At 42.3% G+C, this 27872-nt stretch overlaps 1 protein-coding gene across 7 annotated transcripts in view; it reads left to right on the top strand.

Annotated features, from left to right (window-relative positions):
• Positions 1–27872, top strand: part of dapk1 (death-associated protein kinase 1) — a 280231-nt gene that overhangs the window by 121322 nt on the left and 131037 nt on the right. For all 7 annotated transcript variants that reach the window (XM_070882090.1, XM_070882084.1, XM_070882078.1 and 4 more), the window contains exons 5-11: positions 11033–11162; positions 14487–14535; positions 14630–14656; positions 16888–17040; positions 22327–22372; positions 23638–23727; positions 26411–26503. In XM_070882090.1, the coding sequence (XP_070738191.1) occupies positions 11033–11162; positions 14487–14535; positions 14630–14656; positions 16888–17040; positions 22327–22372; positions 23638–23727; positions 26411–26503 (588 nt within the window). The remainder of the gene's footprint in view (positions 1–11032; positions 11163–14486; positions 14536–14629; positions 14657–16887; positions 17041–22326; positions 22373–23637; positions 23728–26410; positions 26504–27872) is intronic.

The following is a 27872-nucleotide window of genomic DNA, read 5'->3' as shown; positions in this document are numbered from 1 at the left end:
ATTGTTCGCACTTTGGCCAACATTTTTTTCTATTGTGTTGGCGTATCTGGCCACTCACGAAAAACCTTCTGGTGAGTTAAGAAAACCAGCGCACATTCACAAATCTACGCTGAAAGACGCCATTGTTTGTAAATCGAAGATTTTGGAGGGAGTCCTGCCAAAATCAATAATAAAGTTCAACTTTTTTTTACCTGTCAACGTAGAAGTGTAAATTTGTTGGATTTCACAAGTTTTCTCTCTTTTATTCAGTCACACGCCACCAGCGAACGTCTTGAAGAAGGCCTGGATTGTTGTAGGTTTGGCCGGCAGAATCGGCCTCGCGTCCAGACACACTGGCTCGGCGATCGGCTACAAAACAAGCCGCGGTGGGCGGGGAAAGGGGGGGGGTGGGAAAGAGAGGAGGGAGAGATAGCCGATCTTACAGCTTGTAGCCCGGGGAGGGAGAGAGAGGTCACAAGACTCGGGGGTGGGGCGGGGTGAAAGAGAGAGAGGAGAGGTCACGAGACCTTTTGTGTGTGGTCCATCCATACAGACCTTGGGGAAAGAGAAAACTGCGAACGTGTGCTACCTGCTTTCCTGCCATTTTGAGCTTCTTTGAAAGTTTAACTTTAAGTATGGGGACAATACTGACCTTGTGCGAGCCTTCTGCATCATGATGCTACGTAGGAGACAATTGATTAGAGCTCATCGCATCAGAGCCCATAGGGTGCTGTGCAGGAGGCCTTACCCACCTCGGGTATATTGAGACAGGCGTTCGTACCTGCACCTGAGTGATGCAGACTGTGTCCGAAGGCTGCGTTTCCGCAAAGACGTTGTCCGTGAAATCTGTGAGTTGGTGAAAGCAGACCTGCAGCCGAGAAGCGTCAGGAGGACTGCTTTGTCAGTTGAACTGAAGGTTACAGCTTTCATTCTATGCCTCCGGATCGTTTCAAGCTACAACTGGAGATGTGTGTGCCATCTCTCAACATGCAGCACATGTCTCCATTCGCCAGGTCACGGCTGCACTGTATGCACGGAGGAATGACTTCATCAAGTTCCCCATGATCGCCAAGCAATCCATGACCGAGCTGTGGGCTTCTTGAGGATTGCTGGCTTCCCAAAGGTACAGGGCTGCATTGATTGTACCCACATCGCCTTGCGAGCACCTTTGCAGGATTCTGAGATGTACAGGAATAGAAAAGGCTTCCACTCCATTAATGTGCAGCTCGTCTGTGATGACATGCATCGCATCATGTCAGTCGATGCGAGATACCCTGGCAGCACCCATGATGCGTTCATCCTACGCAACAGCATTATATCTGCCATCTTTGAGCAGCAGCCAGAAGGGCAGAGCTGGCTACTGGGAGACAAAGGGTATGGCCTTGCCACCTGGCTCATGACGCCCCTACGTATATCCCGGACGGAAGCTGACTGTCAATACAACATGTCGCACATTGCGGCGTGCAGCTTTATTGCGAGGACCATTGGCATATTGAAACAGTGTTTCCGATTCCTGGACCATTCCGGAGGCTACTTGCTGTACTCCCCTGAGATTGTCAGTCAGTTCATTGTTACGTGCTGCATGCTGCATAACTTAGCCATCATGAGGCAACAGCACCTGGTCGTGGAAGATCCACCAGCGGTGAGAGTGGCTGATGAAAATGATGTGGAAGATTCAGGTGACGAACAGGAGAAGGATAGAAACATAGAAACATAGAAAATAGGTGCAGGAGTAGGCCATTCAGCCCTTCGAGCCTGCACCGCCATTCAATGAGTTCATGGCTGAACATGCAACTTCAGTACCCCATTCCTGCTTTCCCGCCATACCCCTTGATCCCCCTAGTAGTAAGGACTACATCTAACTCCTTTTTGAATATATTTAGTGAATTGGCCTCAACAACTTTCTGTGGTAGAGAATTCCACAGGTTCACCACTCTCTGGGTGAAGAAGTTTCTCCTCATCTCGGTCCTAAATGGCTTACCCCTTATTCTTAGACTGTGACTCCTGGTTCTGGACTTCTCCAACATTGGGAACATTCTTTCTGCATCTAACCTGTCTAAACCCGTCAGAATTTTAAACGTTTCTATGAGATCCCCTCTCATTCTTCTGAACTCCAGTGAATACAAGCCCAGCTGATCCAGTCTTTCTTGATATGTCAGTCCCGCCATCCCGGGAATCAGTCTGGTGAACCTTCGCTGCACTCCCTCAATAGCAAGAATGTCCTTCCTCAAGTTAGGAGACCAAAACTGTACACAATACTCCAGGTGTGGCCTCACCAAGGCCCTGTACAACTGTAGTAACACCTCCCTGCCCCTGTACTCAAATCCCCTCGCTATGAAGGCCAACATGCCATTTGCTTTATTAACCGCCTGCTGTACCTGCATGCCAACCTTCAATGACTAATGTACCATGACACCAAGGTCTCGTTGCACCTCCCCTTTTCCTAATCTGTCACCATTCAGATAATAGTCTGTCTCTCTGTTTTTACCATCAAAGTGGATAACCTCACATTTATCCACATTATACTTCATCTGCCATGCATTTGCCCACTCACCTAACCTATCCAAGTCACTCTGCAGCCTCATAGCATCCTCCTCGCAGCTCACACTGCCACCCAACTTAGTTTCATCCGCAAATTTGGAGATACTACATTTAATCCCCTCATCTAAGTCATTAATGTACAATGTAAACAGCTGGGGCCCCAGCACAGAACCTTGCGGTACCCCACTCGTCACTGCCTGCCATTCTGAAAAGTACCTATTTACTCCTACTCTTTGCTTCCTGTCTGACAACCAGTTCTCAATCCATGTCAGCACACTACCCCAAATCCCATGTGCTTTAACTTTGCACATTAATCTCTTGTGTGGGACCTTGTCGAAAGCCTTCTGAAAGTCCAAATACACCACATCAACTGGTTCTCCCTTGTCCACTCTACTGGAAACATCCTCAAACAATTCCAGAAGATTTGTCAAGCATGATTTCCCTTTCACAAATCCATGCTGACTTGGTCCTATCATGTCACCTCTTTCCATATGCGCTGCTATGATATCCTTAATAATTGATTCCATCATTTTACCCACTACTGATGTCAGGCTGACCGGTCTATAATTCCCTGTTTTTTCTCTCCCTCCTTTTTTAAAAAGTGGGGTTACATTGGCTACCGTCCACTCCATAGGAACTATTTCCAAGGCCATCTCCTTAAGTACTCTGGGATGCAGTCCATCAGGCCCTGGGGATTTATCGCCCTTCAATCCCATCAATTTCCCCAACACAATTTCCCGACTAATAAGGATTTCCCTCAGTTCCTCCTCCTTACTAGACCTCTGACCCCTTTTATATCCGGAAGATTGTTCGTGTCCTCCTTAGTGAATACTGAACCGAAGTACTTGTTCAATTGCTCTGCCATTTCTTTGTTCCCCGTTATGACTTCCCCTGATTCTGACTGCAGAGGACCTACGTTTGTCTTTACTAACCGTTTTCTCTTTACATATCTATAGAAACTTTTGCAGTCCGTCTTAATGTTCCCTGCGAGCTTCCGCTCGTACTCTATTTTCCCTGCTCTAATCAAACCCTTTGCCCTCCTCTGCTGAGTTCTAAATTTCTCCCAGTCCCCGGGTTCGCTGCTATTTCTGGCCAATTTGTATGCCACTTCCTTGGCTTTAATACTATCCCTGATTTCCCTTGATGGCCACGGTTGAGCCACCTTCCCTTTTTTATTTTTACGCCAGACAGGGATGTACAATTGTTGTAGTTCATCCATGTGGCCTCTAAATGTCTGCCATTGCCCATCCACAGTCAACCCCTTAAGTATGATTTGCCAATCTATCCTAGCCAATTCACGCCTCATACCTTCAAGGTTACCCTTCTTTAAGTTCTGGACCATGGTCTCTGAATTAACTGTTTCATTCTCCATCCTAATGTAGAATTCCACCATATTATGGTCACTCTTTCCCAAGGGGCCTCGCACAACGAGATTGCTAATGAATCCTCTCTCATTACACAACACCCAGTCTAAGATGGCCTCCCCCCTAGTTGGTTCCTCGACATATTGGTCTAGAAAATCATCCCTTATGCACTCCAGGAAATCCTCCTCCACCGCATTGCTTCCAGTTTGGTTAGCCCAATCTTTATGCATATTAAAGTCACCCATGATAACTGCTGCACCTTTATTGCATGCACCCCTAACTTCCTGTTTGATGCCCTCCCCAACATGACTACTACTGTTTGGAGGTCTGTACACAACTCCCACTAACATTTTTTGCCCTTTGGTGTTCTGCAGCTCTACCCATATGGATTCCACATCATCCAAGCTAATGTCCTTCCTAACTATTGCATTAATCTCCTCTTTAACCAGCAATGCTACTCCACCTCCTTTTCCTTTTATTCTATCCTTCCTGAATGTTGAATACCCCTGGATGTTGAGTTCCCAGCCCTGATCATCCTGGAGCCACGTCTCTGTAATCCCAATCACATCATATCTGTTAACATCTATTTGCACAGTTAATTCATCCACCTTATTACAGATACTCTTGCATTAAGACACAAAGCCTTCAGGCTTGTTTTTTTTAACACCCTTTGTCCTTTTATAATTATGATGTAGTGTGGCCCTTTTTGTTTCTTGCCTTTGTTTACTCGGCCTTCCACTATTGCTTTTTACCTTTCTACCATCTGTTTCTGACTCCATATTACTTCGCCCTATTTTGCTGCATAGGTTCCCATACCCGAAACATATTAGTTTAAACACTCCCGAACTGCATTCGCAAATGTTACCCCTGGGACATCAGTTCCAGTCCTGCCCAAGTGCAGACCGTCCCTTTTGTACAGGTCCCACTTCCCCCAGAACTGGTTCCAATGTCCGAGGAATTTGAATCCCTCCCTGTTGCACCACTGCTCAAGCCACGTATTTATTCTAACTATCCTGCTCCCTCTACTCTGATTAGCACGTGGCACTGGTAGCAATCCATAGATTACTACCTTTTGAGGTCCTACTTTTTAATTTAACTCCTAGCTCCATAAATTCAGCTTGTAGGACCTCTTTCCGCTTCTTAACTATATCGTTGGTACCTACATGTACCACGACAACTGGCTGTTCACCCTCCCTCTCCAGAATACTCTGCAGCCGCTCTGAGACATCCTTGACCCTTGCACCAAGGAGGCAATATACCATCCTGGAGTCTCTGTCATGGCCGCAGAAACTCCTATCTATTCCCCTTACAATAGAGAACCCTATCACTATAGCTCTCCCACTCTTTTTCCCACCCTTCTATGCAGCAGAGCCACCCACGGTGCCGTGAACCTGGCTGCTGGTGCCTTCCCCTGGTAAATCATCTCCCCCAACAGTATCCAAAACGGTATATCTGATTTGGGGGGAGATGACCGCAGGGGACTCCTGCACTACCTGCCTGCTCTTGCCTTGCCTCTTGGTCACCCATTCAGTATCTGTCCTAACCCTTACCTGCGGTGTGACCAACTCACTAAATATGCTATCCACAACATTCTCAGCATCGCGCATGCTCCAGAGTGAGTCCATCCGCAGCTCCAGTGCCGTCATGCAGTCTGTCAGGAGCTGCAGCTGGACACACTTCCTGCACACATAGTAGCCAGGGACTAGGATGAGCAAGTCATGCAAGTGCTTGAGGCCGGAGCACAACAGCGGAGGAGGGCGGGCCATTGTGCTCCTTTTAATAAAATTATTCTTGTTTCAAACTTTTACTTTAAGATCACTTATGAACTTGTAAATTTACATAATGTACGAAAAACTTAATTTCAGAACAGTTACAGCGGTAACTAATAATAATAATAACAACAGCAGCAGCAAAGAAAGGCTGCACCCATCTCTCATCCCCCTTAGTCTAAGACTGCCCGCTGCGCTTGGTCTTAGACTCTCCACCACCCCTGCCCGCAGGCGTTGGCGCAGTGTTTCTGGGCTTGGTACCAAGCCTATTCCTTCTAACTGTGCACCTCTTGAGGGTGGGGGGCGTCAGCGTCAGGCGGCAAGCTGGAAGACCTGGCTTTGGGCTCTTCAGAGGCTGGTGTGGGGATTGCAGTGGGAGTGGCAGTCGATTTTGTCAATGGGTGCGGGGTCTGGGCGTATTCCCTTATTGCAGCAGCTAACTCCAACATGCCATCCCTCATGCACCCTGGCAGTGTCTCAGCGGCCTGCAACATTCCCTCCCTAATGGCCAGTGACGTGGTTTGCACTAGCTCTGACATTCCTTCCCTCATGGCCACTATTCCCTCACTGATGGTCCCGGATATCGTTCCCATTTCTCGTGAGAGTGTTGTTACTTCTCCCGACAGTCCCGCTACCTCATCACTTAGGTGTCCAGGAGTGTTCGGGTAAGGTCAATGCTCTCCGCACTCGGACATCATCTGAATCATCTCTGTTAGATCCTGCATCTCAGGAGAGCATGGTCGAGCTCTCCTTCCCCTCCTCCCCATGGGTGTGGCTTGCACCACACCACTGGAACCCGCAGCCTGGGACGGAGGGGCCCTGGGTGTGCCTCGCTGCACCACACCACTGGGACCTGCAACCTCGGAAGGTGGGAAACCATGGAATGTCCCACCAGCACTCAAACCACGAGTCACGGAAGGGGCTGGCACCTGCATGAGCGGCACCTCTTCCATATTCAGTACAACAGTGGGTGCTTCATCACCTCCCCCTTACCCCCATGTTCTTGGTCTGGAGGGTTGGATTGGAAGATGTTCTCTTCAGGCTCATCCTCGTCTGAATCTTCTGCATTGTCAGGGTTGGCCTCAAGTTCTGCAAAAGAAAGCACAAGAAGGCTCACGCATCACAGGCCAGGCAGCAGGTTGATTTGAAGGGCCACGATGAATTTGCAGGCCTCAAGTGTGGGCCCAGCTTGTGCAGTACTGATTGCTTTTTTTCCAAGCAGAACCCATCAAAGCAGCAACCCTCTCTTCCAAGGGTGTTAGTGGGTGCAGATTTGCCGGGCCTCCTCCTGTTCGAGTTCTTTCCCTTTTGTTATGTGCCACTTTCTTCTGCAAAGATGAAACACAACTTTTTAGAGAGGGTGTCTTTCTGCTGGGCGGGACATATACAACTGGTCACATTTACAATTGCATTGAATAAATGAAAATATTACTTACATTAACTACTTAACCAAGGTCCTGCCATTTCTTTTTACACTGGCTTCCAGATCTCATGGTATTCACCACTGCGTTGTAATCTTCTGCAACTTGGTTTCAGTGTTTTTTCATTTCTTTTAGTGGAACTTTTATGTGACCTCTGCTGGTATCCAGCTCCTGCCATCTGTTCTCAATCACAGTAACCAGTGCCTCCACTTCTTCCAGTAAGAAATTCTTGGTCCTTGCTCCTCATTGCACCTTGTATTGCTCCAGCTGTGATTTTTCCAGTGCTCACACAGCACTCCTCTTCGCTCTTTAAAAATGGCCGGTTGCCAAATCCGAGCTGTTCATTGGAACGACGTCAAAAACGTAACTTCTTTTTCCCGCGCATGCGCAGAAGGTACGGCTTCGTTTTTTGGCGCAGACAGCAGGCTCCACCCCCCGAGGCAACTGGACACGCTGTGCAGCGGCAAATTCGAATTATAGATTGGGGAAACTTTGGCAAAATATTTCTGCCACATTTCTGGCCAAGAAAACCTGGCGTAACTTTGGCAAGATGCCAGAAAACGGGCTTGGGGAAAATTGAGCCCCAAGTGTTTATGACTCTTGTAATTTTTTGTCAATGATTATTTTAGTTTCCTACTTTCATTACACACCAATCAAATAGCACATTATCTTTCTCCTCAACTTCAATTTTGTATCACTGTCAATTTTTTTTTACCCTATCACGGTGCAGCAAAATAGAAATTCAGCTGCCTTGCCCCTTCCTACCTAACCTTCAGACTGTGGAGAGTTGTATTACTTTAAATGGTAGAAATTCATGCTCTGGGGAATAAAATGGTGTTACGCCTGCAACAGCACAGTAGTATCATCATCATAGGAGGTCCCTCGAACGAGGATGATTTGCTTCCACATGAATTCACAGATGTTTCAATGAAGGACCCGATATTCCAGTCCTGAACTCCAATTGTAGGAGTGGAAAATGCCTTTTTTAATGTGTGGTGACCGTTGCACATCAACCACCACACGAGCTCGACAGAGCTAGGTCTTTATCCAGTGGCAAGGGTTAACCAGGATGACTGGAGACCTGCTCTGTTGCACGGACCTAGTGCGCACACATAGCATTGTGGGCTGGCCCATGCTACCCCTAGGCACTCGGCTCTTCTGGGCCTTGTACCTTCATTTGCTGCACCTCCGCCATGATCTCTCTCCGCTCCTCGCTGCACCTCCGCACGATCTCTCTCCGCATAACATCACTGGCCCAATAGCAGAGGTCACTGGCTTTGACCTCCCTCGAAGACAGTGGACAGCGCTCAACCAAATCCACACAGGGCACGGGCAGTGCAGCCAACTGCTCCACAGATGGAAATTGAGAAACGACCTGAAGTGCGACTGTGGCCATGAATCCCAGACCATGCAACGCACCACATCAACCTGCCCGCTCATTCTTCCACTCAGCACCTCGGGAGGCCAGCGAATGGATAGCCATACTAGGCATCGCATCATAAACTTTTTCCATCATATGAAACAACAAGCCGAATTACTAAAAAAAATCCCAAATCTCGAGTCACTGATATGAAATGTCTATTACACAGTAGTGTAGGGATGGCCTGGCCCCCACAACCCTTGGACTCAGTTTAAGGAAGGTGCACCCACCTGCCTTCTGTGCCTAGGCTAAGTTTTTACTTTTCTTTTGTAAATGAACCCCTATCCCACTACCCAGACACCCCAGCACCCACCCTCACCCTAACTCTTGGCACTGGCCTCCGGCCTCACCTGAGCCTAGCCCTGCCAAACACACAACCCAGCTGCCTCCTCAACACAAGTGCAATGACATGGAAGATCCAGTAGTTTGTTTTTAATTTTATTTAATTCTTTATATATATATTTTTTTTAATAATCCATGTATGGGTGAATTATGAATTGGAATTCAATTGTGTTTTGATCAATATTGTAAAACATGAGAACTCACTTGTCCCAATTTTTTGAAAGGTATATTTTGCATGGTTGTTCACTTTGTCAGAATATTTTGTTTGCCGGATCTCGTCAGTTTGTGATAATTTTGCCGATGGCGTCAGAAAACCGAGCATGATGTAGAAATGGCACAGGTGTAAGAATATAATGGCCGATGATTGAGCAATGGGTATTGTCGTATATGTTTTCAGTTAAATTACTGGGGAATAGAACACGTGCATTATAAGACTAATGTGTGTGTAAAAGGATATTGTGCAGGTTGGTTTGTGTGTGTTCTGAACTGCAGCCAAATCACCTAAATCAATAGGGAGCTGTAGCTCTGGAAACGTTTGGTTTTCCCCTAATTTAATTTTAGTCACATGATCTATCCTGTCATCAAATACCTGGGGACTACAAGCGAAAGTGTTTTACCACTTCTGCTTTGTTTGTACTGTACAAATTGATTAACGGAAGGAAGTAAAGAAGTGGTCAGTTTAACCATCTGAGAACTAAATTTATTTGATCATATCATCTGTAACTTACTGTTCTCAAAATTTGTGCAAAGTTTCATGCTATCATTGCTGTGTAATAAATTATTAAAAGCAAGTCAATTAAGTTCAGATCATGGATCTCACAAAATATCAGTAATCTGGTATTGTTTTTGAATTCAAAAAAAAAGAAGCTTGTACTGGGTGAGTAAACACGTCCCCATTGCAGCCAGTTATGAATTTTTGACGTCCAGGAAACTATATATGCATTAACAATCTAAAGGACTAAATGTGCAAAAGCAAAATACTGCAGATGCTGGAATCTGAAATAAAAACAGAATGCTGGAAATCTCAGTGGGTCAGGCAGCATCTGTGAGAAAAACGAAGATAATGTTTCAGGTCGACGACCCTTCGTCAGAATTGACCCACTGAGATTTCCAGCATTCTCTGTTTTTAATGACTAAATGAGCAATTCTGTTGCAGCTACCAATTTTTTTTAATCAAAGATCTGTATGCATATAATACTTCACAATTTGGATAGCTTAGTATGCATGCATTCAGTGGAAAACCCCAAAGTTAAGCTCCATCAAAATAGATGTTTTTTTTTAAAAATGCTGAAGATCTGAAAGAAAATACACAATGATGGAAACATGGTACAGATCAGCCATGATCTAATTGAATGGCAAAACAGGCTTTAAGGGCTGAATGATCACCTCCAGTTCCTATATTCCTATCGAGTTATTAAAGATCTGAAGGAGAGGTTGTAACTTTTCATCAAGTTGTTCGATCCTCTGAATATTTTTACTAAAAATTGTATAGTTGAGTATAGTACTGAGTGTCACAGTATTTGGGAGGTCCAGGTTTAATCTGTACTCAGTTAGAGTTTCCGTCAGAGCAGTGATGGCACCAAAGTTTGGTTTAGCATTCCTGAGTTAGGGAGAGTTTTCTCTTGCGGTCCAATGACCCATGCATGCTGAAGTGCATTATGTGGATGAGTATCCAATTGGGCTGGATGCCTCCCTCCCACATAGTCAAATGCTGTGGTGATATTTAAATTGCCTAATTTCGCATGAGGTAATGGAGAGCTGCTGCTGCCACTAGAACCATACCCCAGCAGTAGTTATGTTTAGTTCAGGAGAGGTCGTGGAAAGATCTGCAAGGAAAGAATCCAATGCATCCTTTACACGTGTTAATCAACCAGATGTATTTTATAACTGAATGAATATAGCAACTGTACTGTTTCTCAGGGTTGTAAAAATTATACCTTGTAGCAAAATAGACATCATAACTTTTTTTAAACATTAGAAAATTGAGAACTATAATAAAAAAACAATGTATTAAATATTTCTGTTCACATCTGAATAGACTTAGATTTTGAAATAAGTTAGTTTTACATAAAATACTAAGCTTATATACTAAGCTTATATACTAAGCATTTTTTAATTGTTCTTTTATGCTACTTGTGTTTTAATAGAAACAAGTTAATGTTTGAATTCTTTCCACAACCTTTTTCTTTTCTGCAGCCTGAAAACATTATGTTGCTGGATAAAAAATCACCCAAACCTCGGATTAAGCTCATTGACTTTGGCTTGGCTCATGAAATAAATTTTGGGAATGAATTCAAAAATATATTTGGAACTCCAGAGTTTGTAGGTGGGTATCTTTCAAGGCTTATCTGAAATCGGCTTATTTATTTGTAGTTTTGAATGCTGACTTTTCACCGGTTGTAGAGTGATGAATTTTCTTCTAAATTTTCTTTGAGAAGTGTACAGTTTATTTTGTGAAGTTACTGTAATCAACTCCTATCTATGGTACTTCATATTGGGGGTTTTAATATGCTATGGGAGGCAGTATTTGCAGGGAGGTGCATGCCGCAGTGGATTGATGATACAGTTGTGTACATGCTGAGAGCAACCTGGTGATTGGGGGCGGGGTGGGGGGGCGGTCAGAATAATTTAGTCTGAGATTAAAACCAGAAGTTCAACTGGGTCAGGATGATGACTATACCAACATTACGAAGGGGATGACACAGGGTAGGACTTGTTTACTTGTGGACCTCTTCTGAACTGTGAGAGTTGCATTGTTCAGTTTGAGGTGTGTAGGCTTTCAGGAGCAGGTTCTAGGTTGCCTGGTAGTTCCAGATAGAGCCTATATATTATCAGTTCTGATGGTGTTTGTCTCATAGTTTCCCTCACACATTCCTGTAACAGGGTGTATTACCTGCACCGTAGTGGGGGAATGCAGCTAGCAGTGAGAGTTGACACGACCTCATGTTTAAAGGTATGGGGCTCTGCCCTCTAAGACTGTTGCCTAGACTGCAGGGATAGGACCAGCCCTTCCAACATTCATCACTCCGAGATGGGTGGAATTTGTCAACCATCTGTGGGATACAGTATGCTCAATTTATTATTGTGAACTTGCTCTTGTGCGTTCTGCCACAGCGGGTAGTTGTCAGGGTGTACTTGCATACTTCGCTCCATTCTGCCTCTGTCATCTGGTGCCCCCTTCAAGCTTGTATTGTATCCTGATTTGGAGTTAAATATGAGTGTGATGAGCTTCTATTTCAAAGTTGCCTCCCATAGAATATTAAAACCCCAATATGAAGTACCATAGATAAGAGTTGATGCCCTTGTGCCATTGCTGAAAGCCATTCCTTCTCATAGAGTTGGGAGAAGAATAAAGGCTTGGAGCAGTTTGTAATTGCAATGCAAGATCCTCGGCAGATGATGTGGGCCAAGGGTGGAGGAGGAATACAGTATGCTTACAGTCCATGTTTCTAATGTCTCACAGTTCTTCCTTGGCTGGAGCCAATCTATCGAGGTCTTGAGCAGAAAGAGATAATAATGGAAGGGAGCACTGACTTCTTGCTGTCTCTTTCCCTGGTTGTCTGATTCCAGGCAGTAGTTCGTTAGGCTTGGGATTAAATTTGCAATTTTACTTCTATTGAAGATTGGTGAGAGTCACTTAATGCACAAATTGAAAAGCAACAAAATGGGAGCATGATTTTTTTGAAAAGCTTTAATCCTTTAAGGTTTCAATAGCCTTTACATTATAGAAAATTGGTATGTATTTTACATCCTTTTGTTAGCTATACATTTCTAATGTGGAATATTGAAAGTTCACAATAATTATGTAAAGCACTTCCTAAATAGCTTAGTTGATTGATGTACCATCCTGTGTAATGGTGATCCATAGAGTAGGAAAGACCCAAGTTTGATTCTTGATCTGCATCATGTTCGCTGTTCTTGGGTACAATGGTGAAGGGGCATTACATTTGTGTACCGTGAATAAGGGCAGGACCGTTCCATGGTTGACTAGCCTGCTGAAACTCGCTGTCGAACCTCAGCCCTGAAGGACAATCAATGGGCAAGTACTGTTGAATGGTTTAGCAACAGTCCCCCAACACAAGTGTGAGGTAGTACATTTTGGTAGGAAGAATGAGACCACATGCTCTTTGGAAAATAAGTGCCTAATGGGCTAGGGGAGCATAGGGATCTGAGGGTACAGATACACAAATCACTAAATGTAGCAACACAGGTTAATAAGGCTGTTTTTTTAAAAAAAAAGTAAACAAAGCAGGAGTTCATTTCAAGAGGGATCAAATTGAAAAGCAGAGAAGTTGTGTTAAGCTTGTTTAAAACCTTAGTTAGACCACACTTGAACTATTCTGGTCTCCATATTATAAAAAGGATATTGGCGAAGGTGCAAAAAAGATTTACTAGAATGATACAACTGAGAGATTATACCTATCAGGAAAGATTGAACAGGCTACGGCTCTCTTCTCTAGAAAATAGAAGACTAGGGGGTGATCTGAAGGAGGTCTTTAAGTTTATGATAACGTTTGATTGGGTAGATGTGGAGAAGATGTTTCCACTTGTGGGGTGTCCTGAACTAGAGGCCATAAATGCAAGATACTCACTAATAAATCCAATAGGGAATTCAGAAGGAACTTCTTTACCCAGAGAGTGGTTAGAATGTGGAACTCGCAACCACAAGGAGTAGCATAGATGCATTTAAGGGGAAGCTAGATAAGCACACGAGGGAGAAAAGAATAGAAGCATATGATTGTGTTAGATGAAGAAGGGTGGGGAGTCTGTGTTTTGTGCTGTAAATACTATGTAATACCTTAATTCAAAATCTTCAGGAAAGGAGGGAAGTAATTTGGGAAGGGGCATTGTTCTGTAGTTTTCTCCGAAACTAATTCTAAAAAAACATTTTGTTTATCGCAGAAGCACATATTATAAAAAAATAAATGCATTTCTGTATTTAATATATTGTTTACATTTCTTAAATTCCTGAAATTTTGTAGTTTTTAATCTATTGCATGTGCACAGTGATCAATTTGGTGGTGTGCTACTTTTCTTTTGATGTGTAAAATTGCTTTTCCTTGACGTAATGTCAAAGGGTTTAGATGGTTTCCTGTTAAAATAATAATATTGCTCATCAATAATGACCAAGTTCAAATGGTATATGTGTTTTTATTGCAGTTGGTTTAAAATCTCCTGATGCTGTTATTAAGCATTATATATGCATAAAGGTCATTAATATTAGCAAACTTTGTTTTCATGAATACCAAAGCCAAACTTAATTATGTTGAACTAAATTTTTTTTTAAATTCAGAGGGCATAAAGTAAGCAACAATGGTGGGGCAACTACAGCAGCTGCACAATAAAACAGTTCAAAGAGCCGAGAGGAACAGTCGAGAGGCTAGCTCCATCAAAGGGCAAATTTCACTCATTCTTGAGGTAGGATGGTAGGGAAGAGGGAGAGATAAGGAACACACATGCACCTTATCAACTGATGAGAATGCCATTAATTGATCTAGGATAGTCCCACCCTGCCAGCCAAAGGAGGAAATAGGAAGTTGCAGCAGTGAGAATCTGTCTAAAATTAAAATGGAAAAGTAATATCTGTTGACCATAACATGCAACATTTTAGATCTTGTCAAATTATCATTATTTTTTTTTAATTTTGAAGCTCCAGAAATAGTAAACTATGAACCTCTTGGTCTGGAGGCCGATATGTGGTGAGTGAACACAAACTATAAGCAGAACTTCTAAATAAGTATTTTTGAAACCATTTGTAGAAACCTAAAAACACTATTCTTTCATTTGTTTCAGGAGTATTGGTGTCATAACATACATTCTGTAAGTATTGCATTTTTAAACAAATGTTCATTTTCTCACGGTTGATAGTGTATTGTTGAGTGAAAGTCATGTTGGCATTCAAATGCAGGCACAGTAACATGATTGATGCGGATGCCATCACAATGTCAGCACCTAGCGTGCCTGAAATGTCCCTAACATTACTTTTTCAAGGAATAGTTTTCTAAAATGTGTATTTTAAATTGAAATTCTGAAAAGACACAAACAAAATTGTGATTGGGTTATGGAGGGGTTTTTTGTTTAAAGTTTAATTGTTTAAAGAGCTAAATCAGCAGAAATGCCTCGCGTATAATTAAATCTTATAGCAATTGTAATTCCTTAAAGCTCTGAAAAGCACTGGAGATCTGCAGTAGCATAGCACAGATAGTGATCCAGCGCTTCTTTCAAGTATATAATAGGTTGTGGGTTCCCCTTGCAGCTGATTTTTCTTTGTCAGCTACATTTTTGCTGTACTATTTGAGGGAGGGAGGGATGAAGAGAAGAAAGGCAAAAGAACTTAGTGGTGAGGCCATTTGGTGAGGCCAGTGCGGAAACCTATGAGAATTACGCTGGCAGAGGCCCGAGAACAGTTGCCTCCTAGCCCTTTTTGCCATGGGTTATTATGTGCTGATAACCTAAAGTGATGTATTATGTTGCTGAACTATGTTGTAATATTTAAAATTGGATGACTGATTATGATCTGCATTATAAAACAGTAACAACTTGTATGGTGCCTTTTAATGTAGAAGCTTCACAAAGGGGATAGAATTGAGTCAGCAGGACTTGGGAGACAGGTTAGGGGAAGTAACCAAAAGTGAGGTCAAAGGTAGATTTTGAAGATAAAGGCAATGTGTGAAGCAAGGTGGAAGGTTTTGGGGAAAGAATTCCAGGAAGCAAGGCCATGATCACTGAAGGCACTGCCACTGGTGAAATGTTGGAGAAGAGAATGCCACAGTAACCCAAGAGCGGAGGTTGTCAGCTGGGACACAAGACTAGTAGAGCAAGACCGTGGATTGATTTATAGATAGGCACAAGGATTTTGAAATCAATGCATTGGAGGATATCAAAGTTGTCAAAGTCCAACGGAAATAATTTTACGGTGCATTTTAAAAGAAAAACTAACGTGAAAATAAATGTGTTGTGTAAACATGCAACAGTTCATATTAGGTAGGAAGTTGACCCTTTTTCAGGTGACTATAAAAAAAAATGACAAAGAATAAAATATATTGCACTGTACATTTTCCTTTGCATGATCAGATGGTTAAGGCTGTGAATAGCTGAGTCATACAGACTATGGAGGTCCCAGATTCAGTTCCCTGGTTTGTGTTAATCTCAGTCAAGGTGGTTGTGGAGATACTACAGTTGCCTTGAACGCCCGGATTAGTGAAGGAAAATCATCTAGGAGTCTCGCTCCTGATTATTTATTCAGTGACCCTTGCTGGAAGTTACCCACGAGTGGACATCTGGTGAGTGTTGGATCTGGTCAGCTGTGGTGTTTCCCACAGTTAGGCAGTTTGCCAGCACCTACTGTCTAGACTCGCACATGAAGAATTACCACTTGGGCACAGGACCAGCAAGTTCCAGTGTTGTGGAACTGTACTCCAGCAAGGATTTTTTTCTGTATTGTTGGGGGTGTTTCTATAATATAAAATAAATGCCTGACATTTTTTTTAAACAGGATTGCATAATTTTATTTCTAATTTTGGCTAAATCAAAGGAACTGAAAAATCTGAGTCTGATTTAAGTGAATGGTACATTGGGAACAGCATAAATATGGAGCAAAATAGAAACAATATTGCAATATAGATTGTGCCATGTTTTTGAATGACTAAGATAGATGTGGAAGTACAAGAACTAGACCAGATGGAAGTGGTCTTATGAAAAGGTTTTTGCAGGAAATGCCCAAAAAACGGTTTCATTATGCAAGTCACATTAATTTCATAAAGGGTTAAATACTGGCCATAATATATCTTGTGCTAACAATGTCGAATTTCTGTTCAGGATGCAGAAAGTTACGGTTGTATCACTACAACCAGTATTTAGTCAACATAGATAGTGATACAGGATGATTTCCTGTCTGAAATCTTGTACAGTTGGGCTCAAACCTTTACAAGTAGTAGTTGTAAGAAAGGAAAGTTATCCGTATAAGTTTATGTTTAAAAGTATGTTTTGTGTACAGCAATTATCACATGTATTACAATCTTCTGAAATTTACATTGTTTTCTTTTAATTAGCTTGAGTGGTGCATCACCTTTCTTGGGCGACAGTAAACTAGAAACATTGGCCAATGTTTCAGCTGTGAACTATGAATTCGATGAGGAGTTTTTCAAGAATACTAGTGGCTTGGCAAAAGATTTTATCCGGAAACTTCTTGTGAAAGATCCCAAGTATGTTTAATACATTTAAAAAAAAATTATTTAGTGTACTTTAATTTTGGATACATTCTAGACTTTAACATCTTCAACGTTCATTTTTTTTAAAATCTTGGGAATAAAAAATCAGTCAAGATTTCTGCTCCTGATTGCAGTCCAGAGAACTATGCGCAGGTTGGGTAAAAAGATCAGTTGTAATGTTCCAGTGGTCAAAGTCTGTTGGCACTCGCTGTCTAGTCGAGTGCATGAACATGAGAACATAAGAACATAAGAAATAGGAACAGAAGTAGGCCATATGGCCTCTCGAGCCTGCTCCGCCATTCAATAAGATCATGGGTGATCTGATCATAGACTCGGCTCCACTTCCCTGCCCGCTCCCCATAATCCCTTATCCCCTTATCGTTTAAGAAACTGTCTATTTCCGTCTTAAATTTATTCAATGTCCCAACTTCCACAGTTCTGAGGCAGCGAATTCCACAGATTTGTAACCCTCAGAGAAGAAATTTCTCCTCATCTCTGTTTTAAATGGGCGGCCCCTTATTCTAAGATTATGCCCTCTAGTTCTAGTCTCCCCCATCAGTGGAAACATCCTCTGCATCCACCTTGTCAAGCCCCCTCATAATCTTATACGTTTCGATAAGATTACCTCTCATTCTTCTGAATTCCAGTGAGTAGAAGCCCAACCTACTCAACCTCTTCTCATAAGTCAACCCCCTCATCTCCAGTATCAACCTCGTGAACATTCTCTGAACTGCCTCCAAAGCAAGTATATCCTTTGGTAAATATGGAAACCAAAACTGCATGCAGTATTCCAGGTGTGGCCTCACCAATACCTTATATAGCTGTAGCAAGACTTCCCTGCTTTTATACTCTATCCCTTTTGCAATAAAAGCCAAGATACCATTGGCCTTCCTGATCACTTGCTGTACCTGCATACTATCCTTTTGTGTTTCATGCATAAGTACCCCCAGGCCCCGCTGTACTATGGCATTTTGCAATCTTTCTCCATTTTAAATAATAACTTGCTCTTGGATTTTTTTCTGCCAAAGTGCATGACCTCACACTTTCCAACATTATACTCCATCTGCCAAATATTTGCTCATTCACTTACCCTGTCTATGTCCTTTTGCAGATTTTTTGTGTCCTCCTCACACATTGCTTTTCCTCCCATCTTTGTATCGTCAGCAAACTTGGCTACGTTACACTCAGTCCTTTCTTCCAAGTCGTTAATATAGATTGTAAATAGTTGGGGTCCCAGCACTGATCCCTGCGGCACCCTACTAGTTACTGGTTGCCAACCGGAGAATGAACCATTTATCCCGACTCTCTGTTTTCTGTTAGTTAGCCAATCCTCTAACTATGCTAGTATATTACCCCCAACCCCGTGAACTTTTATCTTGTGCAGTAACCTTTTTATGTGGCACCTTGTTAAATGCCTTCTGGCAAATACACCACATCCATTGGTTCCCCTTGATCCACTCTGTTCATTACATCCTCAAAGAATTCCAGCAAATTTGTCAAACATTTCTTGCTAAAATTATTGAATAAAGGACTGCTCCTCCTCCATGAAAAATAATTTTGTCCCCCATTATCTGCCCTGAATCATGAGTACTTGCCATCTTCAGAAGAAGAGGACAGTTTATTTGGGGAGGGTTAATTAGTATTTAAAAAAAAATACTAATTGTTACAATAATCTCACTTCTGCTGCATATACAGTGTTTGCAGCTATGCTTTTCAATTAAGAATGAGACTTGTAAATTTTCCTTATCAATATTTAAGTGATTTTTTTTTCCCCAAACTTGCTTAATGTAGTAAATGGATAATATTGACAAGATGATGAGTCGTTTTTGGGGCACCCAGCACTGCATCAGTGAGGAAATGATGGATGGCACTTGGATATCAGCGGATAAAGTTCCACTGCTTGTGACCACTTTGTACTCCGTGCTGACTTTCTTGCTAAAATTATTGAATAAAGGACTGTTCCTCCCCCATATTTTACAACTGTAATTTTGATGAAAATCCTATAATTCACATTTCTAACTCTACATTCACATCTGCGAAATGCAGTCTGTACATTCTGTTTTACAATATTCAGAATAATTACAATGCACTATAATGAAACATAAAAAATAAAACACACCACATATAGTTTTACGTATGCGTTTATTTTACGAAACTGAAATCTTTGTCGTGTGCAAGGAGCCACTGAGCTCAACTTAGTAAGAGATTGCAAAGTACAGCCTGAGAAATTCCAGCTGCTCTGGTTTGCTTATTTACACTCATGAGGCGGCATAACCAAGAACAATAGTGATTCCACAGCCAGATTACAGAATGGCGAACCTTAGAGGTGATATGTTGCATTCAGGCTAATGCTCTGCCAAGTTATAGGTTTACAATAATAGAAATCCATGTTTCCAACCTCTCCACCCTCCTGGCTACAGAAAGAAAGAAAACTAAAGATGTGTGAAGGGAAGAATTACATAGAATAGCATAGAATATACAGCACAGAAACAGGCCATTCAGCCCAACCAGTCCATGCCGGCATTTATGTTCCATGGCAGCCTCCTCCCAACTCTATCCGCATAACCCATCTCCCTGATGTGCATACCAATTTCCCCATGAATGCAAATATACTATTCACTTTGCCCTGTGGTAACAAGTTACACATTCTCACCACTCAAAGAAAGAAAGACTTGCATTATCATCATCATAGGCAGTCCCTTGAAATTGAGGAAGACTTGTTTCCTCTCAAAGTGAGTTCTCTGGTGACTGTACAGTCCAATACGGGAATTACAGTCTCTGGCACAGATGGTGGTTGAAGGAAAGGGTGGGTGGGGAGTCTGGTTTGCCGCACGCTTCTTCCGCTGCTTGCACTTGATTTCTGCATGCTCTCGGCGATGAGACTCTAGGTGCTCAGCGCCCTCCCGGATGCATTTCTTCCACTTAGGGCAGTCTCGGGCCAGGGATTCCCAGGTGTCAGTGGGGATGTTGCACTTTTATCAAGGAGGATTTGAGGGTGTCCTTGAAGCATTTCCTCTGCCCACCTGGGGCTCGCTTGCCATGTAGGAATTCCGAGTAGAGCGCTTGCTTTGGGAGTCTCGTGTCGGGCATGCGGACGATGTGACCTGCCCAACAGAGCTGGTTGACTGTGGTCAGTGCTTTGATGCTGGGGCTGTTGGCCTGAACGAGAACACTGACGTTGGTGCGTCTATCCTCCCAGTGAATTTGCAGGAACTTGCGGAGGCAGCGTTGGTGGTACTTCTCCAGCGCTTTGAGGTGTCTACAAATGTGGACCATTTTCCATATCTCGGGAGACTACTATCAGCAAGGGCAGACATTGATGACGAGGTCCAACACCGCCTCCAGTGTGCTAGCGCAGCCTTCGGTCGCCTGAGGAAGAGTGTTTGAAGGCCAGGACCTCAAATCTAGCACCAAGCTTTATAGTCTACAGGGCAGTAGTGATACCTGCCCTCCTATATGGCTCAGAGACTTGCATTATATAGCGCCTTTCACGACCACCGGACGTCTCAAAACGCTTTACAGACAATGAGGTACTTTTTTGGAGTGTCGTCACGCTAGGTAAATAAGTTTCTTCTGAACTCCCTATTTGATTTCTTGGTGACTATCTTATTTTGATGGCCTTTAGTTTTGCTCTTCTCCACAAGTGGAAACACTCTCTGTGTCTATTCTATCAAAACCTTTCATTATTTTAAAGTCCTGTGTTCGGTCACCCCTCAATCTTTTCTTTTTGAGAGAACAGACACACAGCCGGTTCATCCTTTCCTGATAGGTATAACCTCATAGTTCTGGTATCATCCTTGTAAATCAGCTTTGCAACCTCCCCAGTGCCCCTATATCTTTTATATAATATGGCAAGCAGAACTGTACGCAGTACTCCAAGCGTGGCCTAACCAAGATTCAATACAAGTTTCGCATAACTTCTCAACTATTCAATTTTATCCCTCTAGAAATAAACCCTAGTGCTTGATTTGCTTTTGTTATGGCCTTGTTGACCTCTCTGCATCTTTGCCATTTGTATATTTGTACTTGCAGTACCCTTTGCTCCTCAACCTCATTTAGATTTTTATTTTCCAAGTAATATGTGACCTCCTTATTTTTCTTACCAAAATTTAATCCGTCACACTTGCCTATATTGAAATTCATTTGTCAATTCTATGCCCATTCTGCAAATTTATTAATGTCTTGTAATTTGTTGCAGTCCTCCTCAGTGTTGACTATTCCTTCCAATTTGGCGTTGTTTGCAAATTTAGAAATTGTGTTTTTGATTCCAAAGTCTGAATCTTTCATATAAACTGTGAACAACAGTAGTCCCAGCACTGATCCTTGTGGAACATCACTTCCCATAGAAACATATAAAATTCTGATGAGATTGGACAGGAAGAATGTTCCCGATGTTGGGGAAGTCCAGAACCAGGGGACACAGTTTAAGGATTAGGGGTAAGCCATTTAGGACCAAGATGAGGAGAAACTTCTTCACTCAGCGAATTGTGAACCTGTGGAATTCTCTACCGCAGAAAGTTGTTGAGGCCAGTTCGTTAGATATATTCAAGAGGGAGTTAGATGTGGCCCTTACGGCTAAAGGAATCAAGGGGTATGGAGAGAAAGCAGGAACGGGGTACTGAGGTGAATGATCAGCCATGATCTTATTGAATGGTGGTGCAGGCTCGAAGGGCCGAATGGCCTACTCCTGCACCTATGTTTCTATGTTTCCCACCTTCTGCCACTCTGAATAGCTATCCTTTACTCTCTACTCTCTCCATTCTGCCTTGCAGCCAGCCAACTATCCATTCTGTCACTTGTCCCCTGACCCCATATTCTGATCTTATTCATTAGTCTATTATGTGGTACTTTTATCAAAGGCCTTTTGGAAGTCTAGATATATTACATCTACTGCAATTACACTTGTGTACTCTCGCTGTTACCTCTTCAAAGAATTTAATGAGGTTGGTCAAGCAAGACAGTCCCTTTGACTAGTCATATTTTTGTTTTTTTTAAGAATATTTCTAATTTCTCCTTTGGTTTCTATACTTAGCCACCATCCTGCACACAATAATTATATTCTATTGGCTTATGTTCTATTTTCAGACCTTTTTTATGCATCATGAAATACTTAATGCTGCATTTGAAGGGATGTCAATATCAAAAACTAAAGGAAGCTCCATGGTAGCCTGGGAAAACAATAGGTTATGCTACTGTAGGTTGTAGGATTCTGTTTTGCATTTGATTGCGGCAGTGTTTTTAACGATTCTATATTTTACTTTTGTATTCTGTCTTTAACAGGAAAAGAATGACTATTGAAGACAGTTTACAGCACCCGTGGATCAAGGTGTGCTTTTCTATATGTATTTAAGACTTCACATAAAGATACCAAATGGGGAAAAATGCGTAACCTTGCTTAAGTCCCATTTTCTTGATTCAATAGTGGCACCGAAGTTTGAAGACAAGCACTGACGGCAGCCATTTGTCTGTTTTCTACGTAAAACGAATGTAATTCTCCATAGCAATATCTGTCATTTTAAACTTCAAATTAATTCTTTCCCCAAGAGCACTTAACTTGTATTTTTTTTGGAACTGCAGTAGAATTACTGCCTCAAACAAAATGTAGAAGATTGCACTTTTACTGTGGATTAAGAATTAACCTCTAGCCCATGTTTATCCATCCACAATATTGCATTCAGTCACACTCGAATGGGAAAGCTGGGAAGCTAATTAACCAAATATAATGATACATTTCTATTGAGAACCTTTCAACGTCTTACTGCTTTTATTTAAAAACTTAATTTTGAGACACTGCAACGTGAGTTGTTACATCTGAGTATCAAGTCAGTTTTTTTTTGTTTTATTAAAAACGATGCCCTCCGCTTTTTAAAAAAAAACATATATATATTAATTGAACAACATCTGTTTCATGTTTCAGTTCGATAATGGACCAAAGCAAAATCATGGTAGCAACAGAAACTTAACATTTAAGTGTACATGCGGGTAATTTGTAAAGAAATGGTACTATTAGGCCAGGGTTGCTGAATAATCATCATGTATTTTAGTATTGTTTTGCTTGGATCAGTTCTGTTTATCAAAGAGTCTGGCAGTTGCACGCTGGAACAATGAACTCCTGAGCTAAATATATCTTGACTGACGTTTCGAACTCGAGCTCTTTTCTCAGCCTGGGCTTGGTGAGCTACAGGAAGGAGGGAAAGCTTGTGTGCTCCTTCCTGTGTCTCGTGCTGGCTTAACTGAGGAATGGCACTGATAGTGATTTACAGCTGTTCACTGCCCCCACTGCTTTGCTGTTCTGACTGGGGAAAGATGTCTACCAGGTGCAATGTTCCCTTTAAGCTGCACAGCCGCGTGGTGCTTGGAATGTTCCATGCAGCCGGTGACCAGGCTTTTAAATAGAAAAACCACACATGCGTGGAATTATGAATGGGCTGCCCAGCCCGTTAAAGGGGCCGCACCGTCAAGGAAAAATTACAGGGAACATTGCCCAGGTGTATGCCAGCAGTGCAGAAATTACATTACTTACATGTGTATTTATTTTCAACTCCTAAAAACTAGGATGTATTTAGTAACTTTATTCTTGTGATATTTCAGCCAAAGGACAGTCAGCAGGCTCTCAGCAGAAAAGCGTCCGCTGTAAATATGGAAAAATTCAAAAAATTTGCAGCCCGCAGGAAATGGAAGGTATGTGGATTTGTAACTGACATGCAATATTTACTTACTTAACTAAATTAGGTTACTCTATTCAGTCAGAGGTTTGTGGGCTTCAGAGTTTGGAAATGAATTGACAAAGGAATCTGGGTGAGGCCTTTGTGTCCATTATTTTAGGGTCAGGAAGTAGAAGTACAAGAGTATGAATAACGAAAACACTTAAAATATGGCTGTCTTGATGGGGGCAGAAGGAGAGGTAGTTTCCAATTTTTAAAAAAAAAAGGACCAGGCAATATTGAACATCTTTACACTTTTGTAAGAGAACGAAACAACTTGGATCTGTATAGTGCCATTCGCGTCCTTAGGATATCCCAGAGCGCGTCTTAGACAATGACATTTTGAATTATAGTCACCGTTGTAATGTTTTCTCTTTGAGGATAGAGGCTTGAGGAGAGGCTAGGCACTTGAACTTTTATTATATTGAAAAGAGAAGACTCAGGAATAATTTAATAGAAATATTTAACATTGAGGGGCTTGGAGAATGTTGATCAGGATAACTTTTTCTGCTGCTGTTAAATTCAAAAACAAGAGGTCATTATTCAATTTTCTTTTGTCCATAATTTGAAACATTCAGGTGAAATCTTTTCACCAAGTGGCTAATAAACATGTGGAGCCGATTGCCAGTAAGGGTAGTGCGACAAAAAACTATGATAGAGTTTAAATAGAAAGTAGGCAATTCCTGGTCAATTAAATAGGATTCAGTTATAAGGTGTAGAAATGCATCAAGGTAGCCTTGTCTGAAGTTTGATGGGCAGGCTCGATGGACCAATGAACTACTTCTGCTTGACAATTGTTACCATATTACTTTCATCTAGGAGAAGGATTTCATTGTTGGAGAATGGATACTTTGTTCCGTTTTATTACTTGCTCTGTTGACCTCTCTGGTTAGTTATAACATGGGTCAAATGTAAGTCAAGACTTGCTTAACTCTGCCCCCACAATCTACCTCGAGTCCAACCTCAGACGTCTGTACTGCATCCGGCCAAGCAGTCGTTGAATTTCTGACTGATTATTCAGCAGATGTATGCATTGAATTGGTAATGGGCACTCGGCGGCATATGCTGTCAAACCGCCCTTTCTGTAACAGCAAAACCGGCGTTTTTTTACAGGTGACTCCCGGCATTGCCTGTGGGGCAGTTTTATACATGAAACATGGCGAGAGTTGGCATTGCTGCATTGGGCCAAAGGCAGTGTGTGTGAAGGCGGGCGCTGGACTGCAGAGCGAGTGCGTGCAAATGAAAACCGTTAGTGAGCTGAAAGGCACTTTTACTCGGGTATTTCCATACCACTTATGGAGTACGTATGTCCATCCTGCCCCATTATTGAGAGAACAAATGGCCGCCCCGACCTCACAGACCATCAGCGGCTGGTCGGGGCCATAAAAAGGAGCAGCGAATGGCGGCCATGGGCAGCTTGGCGGCATACCACTGCATCAAGCTCCAGGTCGGTGATTGGAGCGTGGGAAGATTCAGCAGCAGCGGCGAGGGCAGTGCAAAGGAGCGGCGATAGATTGTGGAGCGATATAATTGGGCCCCAGAAGAGTCGTGAGTTCAGGACCAGAAGAGGCGAGGGCCCAGGGGCAGCACGGGCCAGCCCACACTGCAATAAGTGTGCGCACTTGGTCCGTGCAGCGGATCAGGTCTCAGTCGTCTTGGTTAATCCTTGCTACTGGACCAAGACCTAGCTCAGTCAGGCCCATGTGGTGGCTGGTGTGCAACGGTCCCACACATTAAAAAAAATCCACGCACAGGCATCTTCCACCCTTCAGGATGTAGTTCAGATCCTGGAATATTAGGTCCGTCATTGAAACACCTGTGAGCTCATTTTTTTGGCGTGGAAGCAAGTCATCCTCGTTTCGAGGGACTGCCTATGAATGGGCACTCCAACTGCATGCTGTGCCCACTAGGAATTGGTATGAGTTGTGATTACCATAAAATCTGTATAAGTATAGGGCGAATATTATTTGTCATTCAATCGGAGTGGATTTAAAAACTAACGTCACAATGGTAGAAAGGTACTGTTAACAAGATACAGCAGCTTTTTAGTTTTTGATGCTCTGACAGATTATTTGGAATTAGCTTTTATTTTACTAAATCTCCCATTTCTTTGACCTTTTTTAAGGTATATTTGACTTTACTAAAGGAGAATTGTCATCAATTGGCTACTACTGAAAATCAAATGCTGTTTTTTTTTGTTTAAACTAATAGTGTTGAAAATTTAATTGAGAACACAATTTTAAGGAATTGCTGATTCGTCATCCAGATCAAGTAATTAAACTGCTGAAGAACTTTAGTTTAATGACCAGTTTCTCCTTTCCACAAAGCTTTAACTGCCTGTCTCAGCCAGTTCCTGCCAAAATGTCAACAAAAATATTTTTATATACTTGTGGTTTGTACACATAGTAAAAACTGTAAGGGATACTGGTGGCTAGATCCATAAAGAATGAACTATGAATTAATTTAGTTTTTTAATCCCTGTGAACAAGATTAGGCAAGTAAATATAAAATTGTCTGAAACATTCCATCTATTTAGAATTCATTCTATGTAGCATTGCTAGGTGATTACAAACTATCAAATGTTTTGTAAGCAGAAACTTCTCTGTTCAGTTAGTTTACAATTAGCTGCAAGTGAACTTGTTAAAATGTGTTTTCTTTAGCAATCAGTACGGTTAATATCGCTGTGCCAACGGCTATCAAGATCATTCCTTTCTCGAAGCAACATGAGTGTTGCTAGGAGTGAGGACACTTTGGTAAGTACCTGAACAAAAATCCATTCAGTCGCTGAGGACTTTGTTTCCTTTTGTGATGGTGAGGAATTGGAAGAGTGGTGTGTGTGTGTGTTTGCATAAATACATGCTATCTGGGTCAGGTTTGAGTATTATCACTCCCTCCCCCACAATAAAATATCTTACTATTACTCCCTGGCTCACTGATGGTTCACTTTGGTAAAGTACAGCCCGAGTCTGTGCCTTCAAGTGAAAAGGGATGGAAATAACGACCCAGAAATTCCTCTGGGGGTCTTCCCACAGGCAATTGCCTCCTCGCTGGATATTTTTAATGAATTTACCTGGTGCACTAGGAGGCGCCCTGATTTCCGATGGGGAGGCCTTCTCCTCCCGCGCTGCGAAGCGCGCTCCCGTGCAGATGGTCCCGACGCAGAAGATGCAGTCGTGTGTGACTGCTCAGCCAATCGGCTAAGTATTTCACAGGTTCCCATTAATAGCACTGAGACTCGCGTAACTACGAATTCTCAGTGCTATTAATGGGAACAAATGCAGTCACACAAAATAATAAATAAAAAAACAGACCAGACATTTAAAATTAATTGAAATTAGTTATTCTGTCTTATATAGATTCCTGATTTTTTTTTAAAGTTTTTAAAATTATGGTTAAAAATAAACTTACTGTAGTGAGGAGGATTTTTAACAATAATCTATGTTTATAATTTTATTTTACAATTCTTTGTTTGTTTTAAAACACTTGCGCCTGTAAAAGTGGGCTATGCGCCTGCTTTTTCAGGTGCAAGATTTTTGAGGACATTTGCTTTGCAAGCTAATGGGTAAATAGCCCAAACTTGCCCGTACAAATGTCCTCGCTCCCGATCTGGCTACGATCTGTCAAGCTCCAGCTTGACGGATCAGAAAAGCCGGTTTTCAGCGCATGCGCATTACATGCTGAAAACTGGCTTTTCCGATGCCTTCCTGTGTCCGTAGAAACGTCGTACGGGCCTGGGACGTCGGAAATTCTGCCCCATAAAGATTGACTTTTTAAATTTTTTTGCACCAATTTTCTCCCTCACCAAAGGGGAGGATTCCTGCTGTGCAGGCAATTTTCGGTGATGACATTACAGCCTGACCTCAGCAGAAGGAGTCCTGTCTGATATTCCACTTCTTAAAACCCTCCTCTTTGACCAAGCTCTTCAGCTCAGTGTCAATTTTTGTCTGATTATACTCTCGGAAGCACCTTGGAACATTTTTCAACTTAAATACAATTTCTTAGGCCAGTTGTTGTACCTTAACTGCTGCTCTGGCTGGTATCAGTTGGTACAGTACCTAGGACCTTCTTAGTCTGTATAGTTTAACTGCTCATTGGATTAACTTGCTGATCAATCTGTGGAGC

Source organism: Pristiophorus japonicus, chromosome 1, assembly GCF_044704955.1.
Source record: "Pristiophorus japonicus isolate sPriJap1 chromosome 1, sPriJap1.hap1, whole genome shotgun sequence".
Lineage (NCBI taxonomy): Eukaryota > Metazoa > Chordata > Chondrichthyes > Pristiophoridae > Pristiophorus > Pristiophorus japonicus.
Note: the sequence above shows the minus strand (reverse complement) of the source record. Positions and strands in the feature narration are given on the sequence as shown.